At 39.7% G+C, this 21,506-nt stretch overlaps 3 protein-coding genes across 5 annotated transcripts in view; 1 reads left to right on the top strand and 2 right to left on the bottom strand.

Moving 5' to 3' along the window:
• LOC143422555 (transmembrane protein 70 homolog, mitochondrial) overlaps positions 1 to 21,506 on the bottom strand; it is a 153,780-nt gene that overhangs the window by 54,275 nt on the left and 77,999 nt on the right. The window lies entirely within an intron of this gene.
• Grd (GABA-gated ion channel) overlaps positions 1 to 21,506 on the bottom strand; it is a 93,844-nt gene that overhangs the window by 23,072 nt on the left and 49,266 nt on the right. For all 3 annotated transcript variants that reach the window (XM_076893278.1, XM_076893277.1, XM_076893276.1), the window contains 3 exons: positions 9,606 to 9,753; positions 5,129 to 5,321; positions 3,787 to 4,007 (listed from right to left, as the gene is read on the bottom strand). In XM_076893278.1, coding sequence (XP_076749393.1) covers positions 3,787 to 4,007; positions 5,129 to 5,321; positions 9,606 to 9,712 — 521 coding nt within the window. In that variant the 5' untranslated portion in view covers positions 9,713 to 9,753. The remainder of the gene's footprint in view (positions 1 to 3,786; positions 4,008 to 5,128; positions 5,322 to 9,605; positions 9,754 to 21,506) is intronic.
• Positions 12,786 to 20,469, top strand: LOC143433459 (uncharacterized). Its single transcript, XM_076910796.1, has 4 exons — positions 12,786 to 12,932; positions 14,433 to 14,641; positions 18,505 to 18,794; positions 20,225 to 20,469. The coding sequence occupies exons 1-4, from the start codon at positions 12,786 to 12,788 to the stop codon at positions 20,467 to 20,469; spliced, it is 891 nt and encodes a 296-aa protein (XP_076766911.1).

Below are 21,506 nucleotides of genomic sequence, written 5' to 3'. Positions count from 1 at the left end.
AAAGTGTAAAGTGCAGAGAAAAAAGGTATAATAAACTTTTACAACCTGGGAGAGAGGCTTATCGCGGCCAGAAGGTGGAGCAGAATAGCGTGTCCGACTTATGTAGCCTTTTTCTACTGCAAGGTATTAATCTCTAGTGGAGGACTCGATTGTCTTAAAACGCGCCAGGCTGTTTGCGTCCAGCATAATTATGTGAATATTACTCGTGTGATACGATAAGCTGTGGTAATTAGGACAAAATGTTACTTGACATTAAAGAGATTAATTTTGACTCTTAATTCAGCCGGAAATTAACTTAAATTGAATTTATCATTTGAGATGGAAAATCTTAAATGATTTAATATTGTTATCTTTTAGTTATTAATTGTAAGAAATATTTTTTAGTGAAAATTTTATCCAAACGACCGACTAACTGCAGTAAATTAATTAATAATAAATAGCATGAGTGTTTGAGAAATTATAAAGGAACTTCATGCTTAAAGATGAGGCAGGGTTAATATCAATAGCAATGAGGTTTTGAAGAGAGATCCAGCGAAAGAGAGAGAGAGAGATGCTTAAACACACTAAAGTTCGATCTTGGCGATGTAACGACCAACTGTTTGAGCAAACATTTACAGAAAGCTGTAGTAAGCAGCTAATAAAGTGCTGTGCACAAGCCGCAGAGACGTGATCGACATTTAATAGCCTGCGATCAGTCACGAGAGTGTACAGGGTTACCAAAGGAATTCGATTTCCCATCCTGGTCACATCTCATGGATCGCTTCGAGAACTCTTTTACAAATGCCTTCACGGACACTATAAACGTCGCCAAGATTCATTGCGCGAGTTGATGACTTTCGATTAACTCTACGAGGTATTCGTTACAACGTTAACAAGATGTGATGGTCCAGTGCCACCCCTTTTCAACAACACTTCTTACTTCTCGTAAATCTCGCACACTTCTTGTTATTTCCTACACGCGATACTAAATCGCATCGATATTTCCATACACGAAATTCAAAGTAGAACCAAACTCCAAGTATTATACAAATTGCATATTTAAATAACTGGAAAGCACTTTAGCCAACCGTTGGAGCTTGTTCTTCCACTCGACTCGAAACGTTCTTCCGTACTTTCAACTCGAAGCCGAGGGGCTATCAATTTTAGGTAACCGCTACGTAAAACCAGGTTACTTCGAGCAACTTGACTTTAACGATCGCGAAACTGAAGATCAAGCAACTCCATCCAACGATTCGAGTTGGTCCGATTTAACCGATCCAAACGAGGCTCTAAGCTGCGCAAATTCGAAGATACCCTCTTCGAAAGATCAACGAGACATAAAGAAGAAATCGTTCTTATCCAACCATCGCGTAGCAAGGGGACGAAGCAAGATACACGATCTACGATTCCTCGAGACCAACCCTGACCAGGCGTCCACTCGAGAGAGTACCACGCGGAGTCCTTTCGAAAGCGACACGACGCTCGCATCGAGGTGGTAATCCCGCTGGTCCTTTGTCTCTCGGACACACTGGTACACAAAAGGTGATAGTTACAAGAAAGACGACGCGCTTTCGAGAAGAACGAGCCATGCCCGACACGTGATTCTTAGGCCGCGTACGTGTGCATGCCACGTCCGTGTGCAGAGGCACCTTCAGCTCAAGGGTTAATTCTACCGTGCACAATAGACCCGATGCGGAAGACTAGGTCAAGAGAAAGGGAATGGGTTAACAAAGGGGAAACGTACATCGCTTGATTCCGCGCCCCTTCCTTTTTCCGCCTTTCTCGCGCTCTGTCCGCGCGTCTGTTTGTCCGCGACGAGCGATTCTAAATAACCGAATCGTCGAACGGAATCAGCGCCCCTACTCTGTCGCGGCGGAAGTGAATTTTAGACGGCACATTCTGCCGCCGAACGGAACGGGCCGGCCTCAAGGCGGTTGCTCTTTGTGTGCTCTTGACCGAAATACCGCGAGCGTTCACAGGTAGCCAATAATTGATCGTGCACGTTCGTGGTCGATAGCTGCCGATGGTGGTACAGTTTAAAGTAAGATTGTAACAATGAGGTGTAGATATAAAGGGCTGTTTGAATACGCTACGTGGGATATTGTTGCAACGGACGTGTGACTGATAATCGAGACGGTTGTCTGTTTTGTGTTTCTGTTAACGAATCTATTTTTTTGGCTACCTTGGATAACAGTTCACGCCATTTTGATATTCTAATGCATTTGGTTCGTATTGTCGTATGGTTGAAAGTGAGACTGTATTATGCGAGTGAATCAGCTGAGAAGAAGCTAGTTGTTAGCTTATAATATCTTACTAATGAGTAATTATTCGAACGATTGTGATTCACATTCCTCTTGTAGCCCCTGTATTTTGAATAAAATTGTCGAATTATTTGTACGCAGAGAAAATATCCTGACTCGAACGTCAGGATGCAATTACTTCTCGAAAATAAAAGAAGGAGACAGGTCGCAGTGAAAAACAGGAACAATTTCGAAATTAGAACCAAGCGAAGGAGCCATTTAATCGCGCCCCCTTCTTCTTAAGAAGAGCGGCCACGTTTAACCCATTTTCCATCTTCGCTCGATCCACCGTTCTCTTGAACGGCCAGATGGATTGATCGTCGCGATTCGAAAAAGAAACGCGGAGTATTCTACACGGTCGACTGGGCAGCAGATATTTTTTGAACTCGTTCCAGAAACATTCTACCGGGGATGTATCCGTCATCCGCTCTTGAGTCGCGGTCAAGCGTTTTTCCAGCGTCGACGCGGAATGGATCGGTTTAACATAAACGCAAGTCAAGGGAAACAAGTTCACGCTCGATCAGCCGTGGAGCGATCGTGAAACGAGGGAATGGCAATAAAACAGGGAATTTCGAACGATCCCATGAAATTTACGGACTGATCGCAACTGATTGGGAGATATTGCGACATCTTCTCCGCCACGACGTCACCTCGCACTTTAATATTATACTATTTGCATTTCTCCTAATTCGCGAATATAATCGGTGCCTTCGTAGATTTTGGTATCCTCGTTTCACCTTGATTCGTCCATCCACCGTGGGTCCAAACTAATTTTTATTGTATAAAGAATTTTTGTCCTCCTCTTTTTTTTTTGAAGTTCGTCTAGTTTTCAGGTTATGGATGCATCATTGAGTAGCAGCGCACTTGCGAATGTCATAAACTTCTCTTTTCCACACTAAACCTCTTTTTCTTTTTTTCTAGATTAAAAGCTACGTAATGAAAGTGAACTTCACCAGTACGAGAGTCCAAAGTTGCACCAGGCAGCTGAGGATTGAAAGGATCTGTGATTTGTAGTTTGCAAAGGACTAGTTCTTGCAATTTTTCTAAATTGGAAAATTGATCGCTCCTTCTCCTAAATTTTTTCTAAGAGGATCAGGACGAAATTGTACACTCGAAGGGATTCTAATGAAAAATAAAACACTTTCGTACGTGGGTTTCAAATTAAAAATTCCAGCTTCTACGCGAATGCAAGAAAACTCTTGACCTTCGGTTTTTTAATCTTCAGAAACTGGAATCCCCGCGTTTCTTTGAATAAAATTTCCACTTCGAGTTCCCAGCAAAGAGACAAACTTCAGTCTTAACAGCGCCAGAACAGGAAGTGCTAATTCAGAAGGTTTTTCGGGATGAAATATTTCTTGAAAGATTAAAAAAACTTGAACTATTGTTTTCTGAATTGAAATACCCCGTCGTAATTATAAAGGAGTGATTGTTGTTCTAAGATTGTTGTAACTATTGCAGGCAACAAATTGTTAATTATTAAAGCGACTCACGGAAGCGACTTCCTTACCTCGAACTGTAGAGCACTCTGCCGTCCTGATAGAGTCTGACGAACTTATTTGGGCTGGTGATCGTATGCAAATAACTGTGTTTCCCGTTGTAAAAGTACGTGTCCGGCTTCCAGATCCTCGCGAGCATCGATATACTCAACGCCAGAGTTTCTTTGCCGCCCTGGAAAGCCAAACGTCGATCCACCCACGACTGCCGGAAGTAACAATCCATCGAGTATGTCTGCACAGAAATTTTCACGCTATAAATATTTACGAGTTTGAAAAAAGAGTTTAAAAGAGGTCACTCGATTTTATCGTTGCATTTATAACAAAAAAAAAAATCGTAAAGGGGTGAATCGTGGAGTAATTATTAATTTTATACTTTATGCTCCCTCTGTTTGAAAATAGGAGTCCCATTTGAAATATTTGGATCTTTTATTTATGAGGATTCGAAATATCAAACAAATGTCAGAAATGTGAAATTTCAAACGAATTAATTTAAGCGCAAAACCACTTCGTGGCACAGAGTGAGTGTCGCTTTGAAGTGGGAAGTATAAATAAAGGTACAAAAGTTGATAACTGTATTATACGTAGAAAATATTTGAGCTGCGACGAAAAATATGAAATCAGGCTACACTTTAATAATTGAAAGGAACTAATCTGAGTCGTGGTGCAATAATTCAGTTGCCAAAGCATTTAAAGTAAACGGAACATCGCTTTAAAGATTCGAAAAGCCAAAAGAACAACTTAATACCGGAGAGATCAATAATTAAAATTATATTCAAGGAAAATGATTATTCTCAAAATTAACAAGCTATCAAAAAAGTTTTATATGATCGTAGAAGAACGATTCCAAGTCTTGCCTGTGCAATTAAAGTTCCCAAATCAACTTCACACGATCATGTAAAAGAGTGAAAGAGTTCGAAACACATTTCATCGACTGCAAAAATTATTAATTTAACTAATCATACAATCTATAAACTTTTGAATTTTTCACAATGATTAACAAAACTTCTACTCTGTTTTTAAAGTGTCCTTAAATCTCTAACATTCATCCTTAGCCTCGAATAACACTGTCGAATTAAAATGGAACTTATTGCCGCACAAATTTTCTTCTCTTATGAGACTCTTACGTTCCAACAGGAGGAACGACTTCTTATTTTCGAAAAGTGCATCAAAACAAACATGTGACGAGCACGTTTCGCTCGTTGAACAACCAGGACATGCACAGGACGCTACGCTTGTCCTCGATTGAATCACGCTTCGAGGGAAACGGAGTTGGTACCGCGTTAGGGGAACGGTGAATGATGTCCGAGGCGATTTCTGGCGAGAAGGACAAAAGGAAACGGGCGAGATACCAACCATATCGACTTCGGAAATCGGACCCATACTGCGCACCATGATATCGACCTCAACCGTGGCCGGTGGACCGCCGAAGTCTGGTCTGACGCTGTTGTCGTAACCGCGAAGCAGATTGTCCAGCAGCTCGCTGATGTTGCTGTGATTGTTGCTCTGCGTCCTCTGTCTCGTCGACGTTTTCGCTCCTGTCGCCGCTCTGCGACATTTCCGAGACAATTACATTGATGAGAGGGCGGGAGATGTAAAGCAGAGAGATGTGATTAGAAAATCTTGACAAAAAAAGAAAAAACAACGTAATCTGGTGTAAAAGTAATTTTAATGGCTCGAAAGTTTGACAAGATCGAAAGAATGTTTAGAGGATTGATTAGAAGGGGAAAAGGAATTTAACGGAATTAAGCTTCTCTTCAAAGAGCTGCTTGGAAAGTTACATTGATGAGAGGGCGAGAGATGTAGAATGGAGAGATGTGATTAGAAAATCTTGACAAAAAGAAAAAACGCAATCTGATGTAAAAGTAATTTTAACGGCTCGAAAGTTTGACAAGATCGAAAGAATGTTTAGAGGATTGATTAGAAGGGGAAAAGGAATTTAACGGAATTAAGCTTCTCTTCAAAGAGCTGCTTGGAAAGTTACATTGATGAGAGGGCGAGAGATGTAGAATGGAGAGATGTGATTAGAAAATCTTGACAAAAAAAAAACGCAATCTGATGTAAAAGTAATTTTAACGGCTCGAAAGTTTGATAAGATCGAAAGAATGTTTAGAGGATTGATTAGAAGGGGAAAAGGAATTTAATGGAATTAAGCTTCTCTTCAAAGAGCTGCTTGGAAAGTTAGAAGCGATTATTCGACGGAACTCGTGGAAATTAACATTTCTAGAAATACGTAATTTTGGAAGAGCAGCTTCAAAGCTGCAGGAATATTCGAACGACGAACTAGGAAGGAAAATTAAGGGTTGATATATTTTTTTAAGTTTGCAGTTTCAATGTAATTATAGAAATATTTCAGAGGAAATATTGAAAATGTTTTGTTTGGAGAATTGTGGAATGTTAATAACGGTGTTATTTTGATCCTTCTGTTCGCAGAATTCTACGCTTTAACGCGGAGAAACTTCCAAAAACTGTGATATAACAACGCCACAAAGTTGCAAGTACCGCTGCGCATAATTGCTGTTGGCATTAAAGCGAGCCTGGGCTCTTCGCAAGAAGAAAACAGCAATTAAAGATTTAGAAACCCCCCAGGGGGGGAGGGGGTTTCAAATGTTACGTCCGCGATATAATTCACCCTGATGCACACGTAACTCGTCGTGGAAATGTATGCAAATGCGTTAGACGCGGGTGTTCAAGATACTCGTTTGCATATTTTATTCGCGCGCACGTGTACGTGTAAACTGTACAATTCCGCGGAACAATAGCCGGAATGCGATAGTTAACTATCGTCTCTGAAATAAATCTCGTTATCGTTAACTTGCTGCCGCGGAAATTCCACTTTCCGGTGCTCGAAACGCGGCACTTCGAGCGAGAGTTCAACCGCTGAGAAAAAAGGAAAAAAATTACGGCACGACCCGTACGCAACGAATCCACGACTCGTTAATTGACACTCCACCACTCCGCTAATTAACCCGACGGGCCTTAATTGCTCCGTCAATTTTAAAACGCGCGCCACCCCCTCGTCGATGGCGTGTTAGTGTCTCCGCGAATTACAATGCAGACGCGTTTCTACGCCTTCGAACGATTATTTTATGTATCTTCGATGCACTCGCGAGCTCCTCGACGACGATGTGCATGTCTTTGTGAACGCATTCGTAAGAGGGATAAGCATTATGAACCACGTGCTCTGGAGTTTCCGTTTGGCTTCTTGAGTCTCTGTACGTGAACGTATCGAGCATGTTTCTGAGCATGATCGTTCTAGTGCTCTCCGTCGAGTTGCGTGGTTCATGGTAGAACGATATTAGGGGAGGATGCGAAGGGATGGAATGAAAAGGGTGGTGTACACGTAGGATGGCACTTGCGAGTCCCAGAGGGATGTATTTATCCTTTAACTAAAAAGAACTTTGAGTTCTTTCATTCTTAATTATGTTGGTAGATTATGATAAATATATGAAAGTGCAATTATGTATTAATTAAATACGATTTTTTGAATTTAATGTAAATGATGGTAATTGCAAGCAGAAGATAGGGGATGTTTACTTTTTTAAGTCTCTAATTATAGTAATTATTGTGAATTGAAATTACGGATAGGTGGCGCGTTTAAAAAGCTTGAAGCATAAATCATTTTTCATGAAAAATCGAACTCAAAGCTTTCGGTTCATCCTGCGAGCCGAAAAGCTACTCTATCAACCCCATTTCGATCAGCGTCGACCATCAGCTTTCCAGTATCACTCGTTCCCCCTTTGAAACAGCGTATTTGTCCTCCCTTCCGCGTGTCCCAACCGCAAAATGCCTCCATGTCGAAATTACTTCCACGCGCGTGTCGACACAAAGCGGCGTTCATTTGTTTAAAAATGTTGAGCGAAACAAAAAATCGGAACAAGCGAAAAATCCAGAGAAAAGTGGTGCACGAACGGTACACCTCGTTCCATTTTAAACGTTATTTCCTTCCGAACCGTCTACTGAACCACAATAATCCATCTCTTCTCTATTTCCTTCTATACTTCCTTTTATACGATCACTACTCTACATAATATTACAATCACGAGGATAACGATGAATCGAGTAATATAAAAAAAAGGGAAACATTAAATCCCAAAAAAAAACATCCAGCCTTTTCACCCTCGCGTTCTTTTTTCCCCCGCTGCTCGATGCCGTTTCGTTTATGTTCCGCGGCACAAGCAGCACGTGTGTACACGTGCCGCGCACTGTACACAGTCGACGGGAGTGCTGGAAATTGGGGCGACAGAATTTCGACAGAGACGAGATGGGTTACGGGGCGGTAGGAAAATTGCGATCGTTTTTAAACCGAAATAAAGCGGCATTTTAATGCCTGTCCGTTCTTTTAGGTCACGAATGAAAGCAGCTGCTCGATCGGACGCCGTTCGTTCCTCCGGTGGTTTCCGCCTAGTCTATTCTCCCTAGGATAGGCTAGAACGCGACCGCTTTTGTTTGCCAAAGGGGTGCGCCTCGAACCACCCCCCAAAACCCGCGTTTCTTTCGACCAAACGGATATACGACGACCCCTGCCACTTGACAATCCCGACACAGTGCACGGATGGTTATCCTGCACGAGGGGCTTGGCTTACGTTGGCATTTACATATCGAAATTATTAAAGGATGGTTGACCTGTTTGCGACGAGGACAAGGCTTCGAATGCTGCACCAGAAGAGACGCGTTCCCTCTTTCTCTGCTATGGCTGCTTTCGTTTTTTTTTCTTGCGAGCTTCTTCTGACTCTACACGCGACTCGATGTCGATTTTTGGAGAGATCACGAGAGATTCTTCGTTACTGGTTCACAGTGGACAGTGGCATTTATATTGGAATTTACATTACTATTTATATTCTCAGAGAAATATTCGTTTTTGAGTTCGATCGGGGGACGTAATAATTTTTTTATTCTTGACAATTCTTTATGCAACTTATTTCGAAAGTTTTGAATCAATTACTCAACTCGAAACATTACGAATTATGTATGTTACATGGCATCGACAACGTTCGCAGAAGAAACACTGCACGCAGAGATTGGCTATCGAAGAATTGTTTCGTCCACTTGTTCACGCAACTTCGATAGCTGCTTTCGTGATTTTTCGAATTCTTAATTAAATTTCCCGCACGATGGAACGTAGAAATGAACAATTACGAGAAGAACGGCGGGGGACGGGGGTTTACTCAGCGGCCGGCACGAATTGGGTTAATTGTCTGACAAGAGGGTTCAAATCAAACGGGGTTCCAGCGATCTGCATTACGACGCAGGTCTCACTTCGAATGCACCACCGTTGCATTCACGGTTTCTCGTCCAACGGACACTGGAGAATGCAACTCGAGTCCTCGGTTTGCCTGGTCGCACATGATCAACCGTACAGCTTGAGCAGCCGAGTGTCTTCCTTGTCGTTGGTACGCAATTATCGATCTAGATATTTCTGTATGCATACACGAATATTGCAAATATTCTATAAATATCTAATGTATCTTTAATCATTTTTGGACGTAAGTAATGAGTTAGAAAATTAATTAATTACTGTACCATCGTTGGATCAATTGCTCGAGGAAATGGAGTTACTTTTGAGATTGAGTTTTCATCCTGGAAATTTTTAATGACCTATTTTACTAGCTCAATTGCTGTTTACTTTGTTATTTGGTAATTATTTACTTCCAGAAATGCTTTAGAACAACGTAGAACGCGAGAAATACAGAAACGATAGAACTGGTTGAACTGTTAAAGAGATATGTTTCTACTAAAAAGTTTCTAACAATATATTAAATGTGATCCTCATTTTTAATTGTAATTTTGATTGAAATATTTCGCAAGAAACATTTAGGAACGGATTACTTACAAGAAAGATGCGTAGGAAGTGATCAAGTTGGCCAGAGCCAGTAGGACTCCCTGCTTCATGATGTTTTGGGATTGATCCTCCCTCACGATGCGTCCTAATTCGTTCATCAATTCGCTTGAAACGTCCAGCGTCTAGATACCTTCTATTTCTGTAACCAAAATTGCGTACGAAATTTTTACCTTCGTCAATGAACAAACTTCTACACTGCCTAAAAGAAATTAGGTTCTGGACATACAACATAAACTTGTAAACCAGAATTAAATTTTTTAATTCTAATAATTCATAGATTTATCTTATAACTGCAAACACAGTGTTACTAAATTATTTAATCAGTCATTTTTTCTTTTTTAATTTCAATTTCTATTTTACAATAGACAAATCGCGCGAACAAATTCACATCGAATATTTATATAATACAAAGGATGAATGTTTCCTTTCAAAGAATCTCGCAGCGGATTACTCTTGCAGCGGAGAAAGCATTTTCGTGAGAGTACAGTTTGAATCAGATCCCTTTCGAGTATCGAAACGATCCGCTCCTACGTTTGTCCCAAGTACGTTCATGGCGAAACTTCGTCGAGTGTACAGCTGATGGATATTCCCGTTGACAAGCGAAAATAAAATTCAAAATTATTCCGGTTTAATTGCATCGAAGATTACGCATGCCATCGACGAAACACAGAGAGAGAGAAAAAAATAAAATGAGGGTCGAAGGAAAAAATGGAAATTTGCGGCGGATGTTCGTTAACGATTCAATGAATGGTATGCTGATGATCGAAAGGCCTCTCAGGGGAGAGTCGAAACGAATTCTCGAAAAGGTCGAATAACTGCACGTTTCGAAATCATTCTCTTTTTTTTTCATTTGCCTTCATCAGCGTGTCCTCGTTTCCTCTATTTACTATTTTCTTTACTAATTGCTGTATCAACTCGTTTAACGAGTAACATTATTATTTCCTCAAAATACAGGGTGTACACATAAAATTACCCCTTTTTCCATTCTACTGACCAACCCTACGATTGTCACATTTCCTCGATATTTTCTTTCACATTACATATCATAGTTCCTCTCTCTCAGCTGTCTTCACTCAAAGATTCAACGATTCAATCGTAACACTTTCATCTCGATACTTACTGACCTACCCAATCTCTACAACAGTACCATGGAAACCAAGTTGCTCCGTGCAAGTAATAAATCCGCACAGACCAAAACGCAAACCAATTAATTACATAATTCTAACGAAACCACCACTACACGCACCCTCAAAAGAGGGGTTCGTTTCTTCGATCGATGAAAATCGTCGTGGAAGACGGCCATCGAGCAACTATCGCCTGCCTCACGGTCGAGTACGCGTATTCACGCTCGGGGTGGAGGGCTTCAATTACGCGGTCGATCGACGATAATTAATACTATTCCGTAACCGTGGTCGAATGGACGTGCGGGCGCAGCCAATTGACGGCTACAGAAAGGAATCGAATTAGCGAATTAATTCGTCCGCTCTTCCTTTGCGAGCGCCGTTTTCCATCCCCCTGCAACCCCTTCCGGAACTTCGACGACGGGGGGACAGGAAAACGGCTGCCGTTTCCACTGGCTCGGTGTCCTCCATCGGAAAACGAGCAGACCGTAATTCCAGTAAACAACCCGTCGACTGGTAAACACTGGTGTTGCGCGAGGGTACCTTCTACACGTAAGGCAGACGAGGGCGTCGGGTCGAAGGGCGGAAGGCGCGCTTCCGAGGGCGCGTTTGACTTGCAATTTGGCTCGCCACGGTGTTCATCGATAATCAGGTCGCTTTTCGGACCAGGCTTGGTCATTTAGCCGTGGCCGTTTTCCAAAATTCGCGAACGAGCATCGACGGCCACACCCTTTCGCTGTCGACGCTGAACGCGGGGCTGTAGAATTCGTCGAAGACCAATCGACGTTTCGAAGGACGTCTGCCACGCGTGAATCGGTAATTTTGCGAAGGGCTCACGGTGGAAGGGAGAGTGGAGCAGTCGACGAGTGTCTTTGTAGTTAATCCACGTAAATGTCTTTTCAAAACAACTCGAGTGGTTCTGGTAATTGCTTCAGGCTGGAGTATTGTTTTTGGTTCGATCAAGTATTCGATTTAGTTTGGATATTTTATTGGTTCCAGGAGTGTTTGTTGGAATGAAGTCTGTGTAAAATGTTCTTGAAGTCGGTAGATGTAAAATAGAGTGGTTTGATGAAATGTTTATTAAATATTGTTATGTTAAAGTGGAGAATGTAATTTTTGAGAGAGAGTTGTCATCCTTGCGTTTTGCTTCCATTTTGCGTTAAACTCGAGCATAATAAACGGGTCGCTAATTCTAATCACAGAGACTGGCTGCGAGAAGTACACACGAAGAGACTCTCGAAACTGAAGATGTGCTCGTTTTAAAGACCGCAGTGGCACCGCATTCCGTTCGAAAAAGCGAAAATTACGTCGGTACACTTCACCCCAAACCGTTCACGTTCCCTAGAATTCCCCTCGAATTTACGTAAATCCAATTCCTTTTACACCCACTCATCGATTACGCGATTTCTATTTACCCTATCAAGAATTTCAATGCGTAAAGCATTACACTTTTATGCGAAACGCGTTGAACGTGCTGAAATTAGCAGCTCGAAATCGAGATGAAAAAAAATGACAACAAAAGTGCCAAGCAACGTACCTCGTTAGATTTCATTACGCAGTCGACGTCAATAGAATTCGAAATGTTTTAATCAAATTTATGGTTCGGAAAAATTCCCGTTCGCATAATTGCTCCCACTCGTATCGTCAACCTTTCTGCCTGTCAAATCGAATGACTGTTGTCCAGTGACGAGGACACGTTGACCCGAATACTTATGTACGTCATTCAAAATTCCCACGAGGTAAATCGTCCCTTATCATTAACAGAATCTCTTCGTTATTATTTCGTTAATAAGTACCACGCATACAATCAACAATCCTCGCTTTTAGATTACCTTTACCTTTACAGTCATTATTTATATATTTTTACACTGACCCTTTTTTAATTTTCCACTCGAAACGAGGAGAATTCGAGCGACACTTCCGCGAAAATTCAGACATCTCCTTTCGCTCGACCCATCCGTACATCATTTTATTCTGTCATCGCCTCACGAATTTAACGCTGCCACTGGTTTCGTGCGCAGCGAACGAAGCCGGAAGTTGAATCGCGGCCATGGTGCACTCGTCGAATCCGCGATTAATGAATCGCGTGCTCGATGCCGTGGCGCATCTGTGCGACGGGAAAGGGTCCACGGCTCGGGACGTCCTCGACTTCCTGCGACGAAGTTCCAAGAGCTCGCCGAGGAACTTGACGATGCAGGTGACAGACGGATGCGTTTCAGTTAACCCCGTACCAATTACCATTAACCCGGCTTCATCGTTACGAATTCTCGATCCGTTTCGAACTGTTTCACTCTCGTCGAGTGAATTAGAGAAGTTCGTTCGTGTATATAATTGATAAGTACAGATAGGGAACAATTAGTGTAGAAGCATTCGTGCGACTGGAGCTATAACTTTTATAACACGTTTCTTTAGGTTTTTCTTATTGTTTTGTGCCTACAATTTGAGATTGAAGAAATAGTTACTTAACGAGTTAACTGTTTGCACTCGGATGTCCCCTCTGGGGGGACATCAGTATTGATTAGAGAGATTAGAGAAATTTATTCCTATTTTTAGATTAGAAAAATTTATTCCATCGCAACTTTTTTAGAAATGCAACCTTCCTTCAAGTCTTCAATTGAAATACAAAGCATTGATTAGAAATTAGAGAAATTTATTCCTATTTTTAGATTAGAGAAACTTATTCCATGGCAACTTTTTCAGAAATGCACGCTTCCCTCAAGTTTTCAATCGAAATGGAAATTTTTTATTGCTGGTAGACGTTGTTTGTTAAGAGTGTAGGTTACTACTTGTTTAGAGTGCTATATGAGCAATATTTTCTATTACCAACGAATTTATAGCCGAGTGCAAAGGGTTAATCGACAAAATTGTCAAATGTCAGCTAAGTTTACCGAGTGCACAAATCAGTATTGAAAATCGTATCGAAAGCTATTGTTGGCTGGCTGCTGTGGCGAATAATTTGATTGGGGATTAATTAAAACCAAAATTATAAATCGACGTACAGCTGTACCTGCACTTCATTAAATTTATGCGATTAATTTCCTAATTACATTTGGTAAAATAATAATACTATGCTATGAAAGGTAATCGATAAAATCCACGATGGAGGTACTCTTTTGTAAAAATAGTAAAGGTTAAGAATTCCTAGCAACTAACTGCGATAAAAAGACAGGAGACTGGTTTCTGGGGAACCAGTTTTGCAAATTTATAAAATTCGAAGCGCCCCAGGAATCTTCGAACGTCTTTGACGGACGATCGTACGCTTCGAAGCTCGCATCCACCTGGTAGAACCATCCAGTTCGAGCGTTCTCCATAATGTCGGACACCTCAAAGATTAGAAACTTGAACAGAGAACTTTCAAAGAAAATCCGTCATGTTCCACGCACAAAGTGCGACGCTGTAAACTGGATTCTAGTTAAACTCGCGAGCCTCTTTGATTCTGCACAATGTTTCCCTGAAAATAGCGGATATTCATTTATTTAGCAACATAATAATTGCTTGTCTAATAGCATCAAATTAACGCACGACACATAATTAAAAAAAATATATATATAATCATATCGAGGTCGAGTCGTAAATAAATTCACGCGTTTTTGCGAAAAGCAGATCAATGGTAGAAATAAGACGATCGTACGCGTGCATATACACGGGGACACTTTAAAACGGTCCGTCTGCCAGTTTTTACGGAGCAATATTTCAGGTTCATCGGGCGTTGAAGCACGCGGTGAATGCTGGGCTGTTGCGGCACAGAAGCGGTCGTTACAAGGCACTATTCACGTTAAATCCGGCTCCGGTTAAGCAGTGCACGAGCGAGGATAATGACGAAAAACCGGTCGGTGACACGGACGTGTTCGACGAGCAGCAAGAGTCGCAGATGATCGACGAGACGACCGACAACGAAGAAAACAGGTTCACATCTTATTAATCAATTTACAAACGCGTGGTTTTAATCGAATTTCTCATTTTTTTTTCTTAACGTCACCCTTTGTTCCAATTTGAAATCGATACAATGCATTAACCCTTTCCACTCGAAGACTTCGACGCGGAACCATTTAAAATTTTTTCTCAAACTCGAGGACACCTCGATAAAGAAGATATACACAATTTTCAGTTTGTAAGGACGAATTTTAAACAGAACAGAAATTCTAAGTACAGAAGATACTGTTATTTAATTCTTTATGCTTGGTGCCTTTTTTAGACTTTAGCAATGGAAGCTGTTAATAGTAGTGATATTGTGTAAAGTAATGGTTTCTATTGCTAGTGTCTCGCAATGATAAAAAATTTTCATTTCGATAGAAAACTTGAAGATGACATGTATTTCTCAAAAAGTGACGGTGGCATGAGCTTAACATCCTTAATCACTAATTAATTCTGATCAGTGTCGTCTGAGATGAGACATCTGAGTGTAAAGGGTTAACACTTTCCAATTATTCCACATCTTATTATTATATGTTTATTTAGTATTACGTTCTAGGGAGCCTTGTTACAATGTATTTTTCTTAGTTTCTCCTTAAATATACTTATATGCACTCGTAAACCAGATTACATATTGGGCAGTATATTGAACGATACCATAAAATACAAAACCGTAAAATATAAATTTTTCAACATTACTCCCATCATTTTTACTTTTATGATCCTCCACAATTGTTCATTTTATCTTTGAATTTAGAAGTTAGTTTTATTATTTTTTTAATTGAATAATAAAAGTTTATATACACATATCATACAGATTTTTACTGCTTCAACGGGGTTAGATGCAGATAAAAATTATGTATCTTTCTAATTTTTCTCTACTAAACCAACGAAAGACAAAAGTCGAGATGTAACACATTCCCAGAAAAATGTTTTCATCTTGAATCAAATATGAAAGATAATTCTGTGTTTCTTAGTGGTCTTCTCAAATATAAATGCGAGTGCAAAGGATTAAAGAGAGTAGAAAAATGACTGACTAGAATGTCAATGACTTCAGAGTTTCTTATCACTACCAGACGAAAGTTTCTGAAAACTGTTTATTGGAAAAGATAATATTAAAAAATTCTATCTACAAATGGATATTCTAAACAAAACATTATCATTGCGTAACGATAATTCACGCTGTTTTCTTACTATCCTTCGATCATGGTAACTCATTGGGCTAACACACCGTAGCATTCGAAGACGTGACGAATTCAGCTCGTTTAAGGCTCGTCGCGCGGTAAATTTCACCGTGCCACGTTCGACACTTCGCCGTCTCTTCTTTCCAGTTTCTTACCGCTCCTTTTGTCAGCCGCGACAATAGAGATACATGTCTGCATATATCTCCGCGGGCCACGAACAAAACCTTATCTTTATCGATTCGCCGAAGGAAGTTAGCCTTAAGTTTGAAATATCGCGTGGGGTGGCTGGTCTAGGACGAACCTGTACGTTCCGCATGGAAAAGTAAGACGAGAGAGCGTGGAGTTACATTTCTTGGCTCGAGATCACGTTTTATTATTTTTCTTTCGAGTCTTGTTTAGAAGTTCGACGAGTTAGAAATCGGCTGAGAAGAGTTCGTTTTACATGAGAAGAAAACGAAGAAAAGAAGTTGTTAGCGCGTCTCGATAACGGTATATTTAAATGAAAAGAAAAGATCGAAAGACGTTTCGATAGAGATTTATGAAATTCAATCTGAATTCGATGGAATGAACACGTAACGTAGAGCCTGAGTGTCCTGTTGATTTTTAACCACGTAGGACGCGTCTTAAGCAGACAGATCCCCGTCGCTTTCCACTTTTAATTGCGCGTTTAATCAGCCTTCAACGTATCTAGAAACTTTCTACGGCTAGTGAGATTGCGATTTAATTAATATCCGGTGGATAACGCAGTTAAGCGAGTTCTCGTCTCCCCAAAACGATGTTAAGCGCAGACGTCGTGGTGAATGTCGCATCAACCCTTAGGTAGCCATTTAATTGGCGTGGTCGCTCGACAGTTACACCTTTAAATGTGATTCACTGTTATCAGCTGACCGTGTATGGAGTTATTAGCTAATTAGATATTAAATTGATTCGCAAATTAAGTAATGTCCTTTTTATTTTTTTCTGTTCGAGCCGTGCATCGAAATGCAATCTTCTGCATTATTTATTAATTCTGCAGAGGATGATTTTTTTAGAACCTGATGTTCGAGTGCTTATTTCATTGGTAATTAGCCTGCATAATTAATAGATAAAGCAGAAGATGTAGGAATTGATCGAGCAAGAAAAATAAAAAGAATATTAGTTCTTTAGAATCTGATGTTTGAGTCCATTGGCGATGACACACTGAAAGTTTGCTTAATCGAGGCATTATCGATTCAGCCGCTGTATTTCACCGAAAATACAGTCCCGCTAGTCGTGGGTAAACACTTAGCGTTGAGAATTTGAGAATTGAACGCGGAAAAAGCGGAAGATTCTGCGAGTAATTCGAGGGCAATCACGTTTGAACGTTTCCGCGTCTGCTGGCCTATTTGTATTTCGCTCGACGGAATTTAACGATTCGACGCTTGACTCCGGTTCAAATTAATTGGCTTCTTAGTTGAACCGATTTTTTAATCCGATTGCTAATCAATTCGATCGAAATTTTGACAATTTTCGTCGAAACGTGACAGTTAAATGAAATGGAACGAAAAGTAAGATGGTCGTACATGAAGATAAAGAGATATCTTTTACATTTATTTATGAAATGAAATTAGTTTTTAATGTTTAGAGACACTGATTAGCTGCCATTCTTTTAAAATATCATGGAAAGAGGTAGATAATCAATGTTTTCGAAAAATGGAACTTGTACGAGTGCCATTCCTTGTTTAAACATAGAGATTTTTATATAGTGAAACTCCACTTATCTATAGTAGTCTTTTTGAAGTATTATAAGAACTTAATCGAAGGAAATCAGTTATGGTTAACTTCAGCTGCAGACGAATACAAATTTTGTGCGACCACGATATCTTTACAAATTTTATGGAGACTTTAATTCAGGCTTTAAGGCATCAAGACTCCTGGTATTAGTGCGCCAATGCAAATCGTCCCTTTCTATATCATTTTCCTTTATATTTATCCGCTATTAATAAAAACAATAATCCTAGTGAACTGCACCTTACGTGAACGTTAGCAGTATCGCGTTGCACAAATGGAAAGTTGTACGTCACCCACGTCAGTTGTTAAACACAGAAATTTTATTATTCACCCTTTATACTTCAAACCATTCTGAAGTTGTTAGTTAATAGTTACTCAGCGCCGCTGTTTATTTTTTATAATTTTGCAAGGTATGATAACGCTTGAAACACTCTCCAATATGCACTGCAGGTTGATTTACGCATGTTTGACATCTTGCACCATTTCAGAGAAACATGCCTTTCTCAAAAAGTTACGCTGAAATAAGTTAATTCCCTGTGATCACTAATAAATTTTAATTTGGTTATTAACCAACAGTTATTTCCTTCTCGCGAGCCTTCTCGCTACTAGTTTCAGTGTAAAGGGTTAATGTAGCGGATTCAGAGCTTCCTTGCTGATTTACGCATGTTTGACAATAGTAAGTTGTTTGACATCTTGCACCATTTCAGAAAAACATGCCTTTCTCAAAAAGTTACGCTGAAATAAGTTAATTCCCTGTGATCACTAATAAATTTTAATTTGGTTATTAACCAACAGTTGTTTCAATCTCGCGAGCCTTCTCGCTTCTAGTTTCAGTGTAAAGGGTTAATATAGAGGACTGAAAGCTTTTTTGCTAATTTCGTAGCCCAATAATCGAATCGTTAACCGTTTAAGAACGAAGCCCAGAAGGCAGCGCCGGGAAAGAAAGCGGAAACGCAGTCGCAGCCATAGCCGTCGGAGGAGACGAAGACGACGCAGTGGTTCCAGGAAACGCGACGACGAGCCGCGAAAGTCGAAGCACAAAGAAAATGGGGAAACGTCCAAATCCCCGCGACGCAACATTTCCAACTGCATGTTGGGAACAGACGTCGCGTCGAGCTCGTCGAAACGTAAGAGGAGCAGGGCGAAATCGAGAGATCGGATCTACGATAGCGATCTGTCGGATTGCAGCGACTGCGCCGCTAGAAAACCCAAAGGTAACACACAGTATATATACATATATCTGAATATTATCGTCTGAACTAATTAATGACCGTTCATTAATGGTTCTTAATATCAAAACTTTTTTTTATTGAGATATTAATGCTAGGTTTACCAAGGGTCATTTCGACGCCTCTAAGAAAACTTTCAATTAATTCTTTTCAAGAGAATTATTGTTGTATTTTATGAGAATCTTTTAATTAGATTAGAGATTAGATTTGCGATTATATGTCTTGTAAATGTAAGTAAAACTTAATGAAAATATTCTCATAAAGTATGGCAATAATTTTCTTGAAGAAAATTGACGAAAAGCTTTCTCTGAGGGGTCAAAATGACCCCTTGGTAAACCGAGTGTTAATTAAAATATTGCGTATGGAAAGTTATTTATACGCAACTATTAACTAGTGTAATTATTATAGTACAATGTAAATTTTAATCTAGCAAGTCTATACATATATCGAATATAATTTCCTGCTTTAAACTGTGATATCGAATTGTTAGCTTGAAATTTGAGTCTGATTAGTCTAACAATTACAATGTTGTACACTCTGATTTGTTATATTTATATATAGAATAATATATCGAAAAAGAATTATTTAAATTTTGCGTATGACGAGAAGTCTGTATGAATCGCATCGTCAAATGAAACGAGTATTTTATGCAGCGGCGATTTTACATTCAGGCAAGAGCTTCCATCGACAGCCACGATAGCTCAATTGATTAAAGGAATCGCCGGGAAAGCGAAAGATTTAACTGCGATTTGGTAATCCGATCGACCGATTGTTCGTCTCTTGGTCTACTAATCTATTTTTTGTCGCTGGCAATTCAACGTTGAAGCCTCTCGCACGTTTGCAAATCCATCTAGAATTCGAGCTTCCGCCGCCAGAAATGAGAACAACGTTTAAAATGATCTGATCATTGTTGTTCATCATTGTTTCGACATTTGGCAAATTTTTTATATTAGTTAAATTAAATGTTTCAATGAAATTTATGCACACGCAGAGGATAGCAAAGTCTTACAAATGTCGAATTTAATTTTACGAAATGGAAGCTCTATGTCTTTATTTTTATAATCCACTTAAGAATCACAATAATACTTTATAATAATAGAATTTGTACTCAGTATTTTTTTTTTAAATAGAATTTAGTTTTACGAATTGGAAGCTCTACGCTATGCCATTATTCTTATCATCCACTTAAGAATCACAATAATACTTAATAATAATACTCAGTATTTTTTTTCTCTAAAACTCACTCTAAGAGTACTACGTTCTAATTAATAATAACAATAACTTATAATATTAACAAACAACTTTCTTATCCTGTAAAATAATACTTCTATTATTTAATTTGTATCGGATATGGACATTAAAATTACACTACGCGTGTACTCGTCTTTCACGTGAAATATGAAATAATTTCTTAGCGAGAAGAAGATCGCCAGCGTGTCAAGAATGCAACCGCGACGGGATCGCGAAAGAGAACAGAAGATCGGCCTCGCGGAATCGCAGCCCGCAAAAGCAACAACCTCAACAACTGTGCTTGAAGCACTCCCACGGCGACGATAAAACGAGCAAACAAAACGCTAACGAGGGTAGAAGCGACGAAGCTGATCAGGAAGTGGAGAAGGACCATGTACCTGACAACAGTGGCAGTGGTAGCACGTTGTGAAATCCTCTGTCCACTTTAACGCACACATTTACACGTCCTGTTGCGATTATCGATTTCTAAACGAACACTTTTGCACGCGAAATCTTCTCCGACTTTTGTAAACATTTGTATTTCGACTTTTGTATTTTGAAATACACATTTAATTTGATTATTTCGTATTTATTAATGCTGTGACAATTGCGAGCTATTAGAAACGTTCACGATCTCTGCTGTACAACTATAGTCACATGTGATTATTATCAAATTTTTAAATACCACTGTGCATATCATTTCGAATAGAGAAATATACATTTTGAAAAATATACATTCAATTTGATCATACCATATTTATTAATGCTGTGGCATTTGCAAGCTATTAGAAACGTTCACGATCTTTGCTGTACAACTGTGGTCACATGATTATTACCAAATTTTTAAATATCACTGTGTATATCACTTCGAATAGAGGAATATACATTCAATTTGATCATTTCATATTTATTAATGCTGTGACATTTGCGAGCTATTATAACAGAAATGTTCACGATCTTTGCAATACAAATATGGTCACATGATTATTACCATGTGTAAAATTTTTAAATATCACTGTGTATATCACTTCGAATAGAGAAAATCTCTTCTCGAGTCTTGTTATGATATAAAATTTTTCAGATTTTTCAAGTTCATCGAAACTCCTCGCAGAGAAATCGTGTTATAGGAGGATCATTGGCTAATAAATAAGGAATGCACATAATACGAAGAGTACATCATACACGTGCAATCTTTGCACCTAAAGGGTTAATATTAACGCGACTGGAGATATTATAGAATACGATGAACGGAGGAAGGTATCGTCAACCTTTCACGCCATGAAAGAGGACCATATTCTTGGCGCGGATGATACGATTACAGGGGCCATCTGTTACGAGGATTTTTCTAACTTAAAGAATAGTAGAAGCCTCGAAGCAAAACATTTTTCAACGTAGTCCCGTCGCTAAAGCTTTCTGCTGTTTATCGGTTTAGCCAATGGCATTTTCTCTGCCACGGAAGTTCGCATG

Source organism: Xylocopa sonorina, chromosome 3 (genome assembly GCF_050948175.1).
Source record: "Xylocopa sonorina isolate GNS202 chromosome 3, iyXylSono1_principal, whole genome shotgun sequence".
In the NCBI taxonomy this organism is placed as follows: domain Eukaryota; kingdom Metazoa; phylum Arthropoda; class Insecta; order Hymenoptera; family Apidae; genus Xylocopa; species Xylocopa sonorina.
The sequence above is the reverse complement of the archived record's forward strand: the minus strand, read 5'-3'. Positions and strand labels throughout refer to the sequence as shown.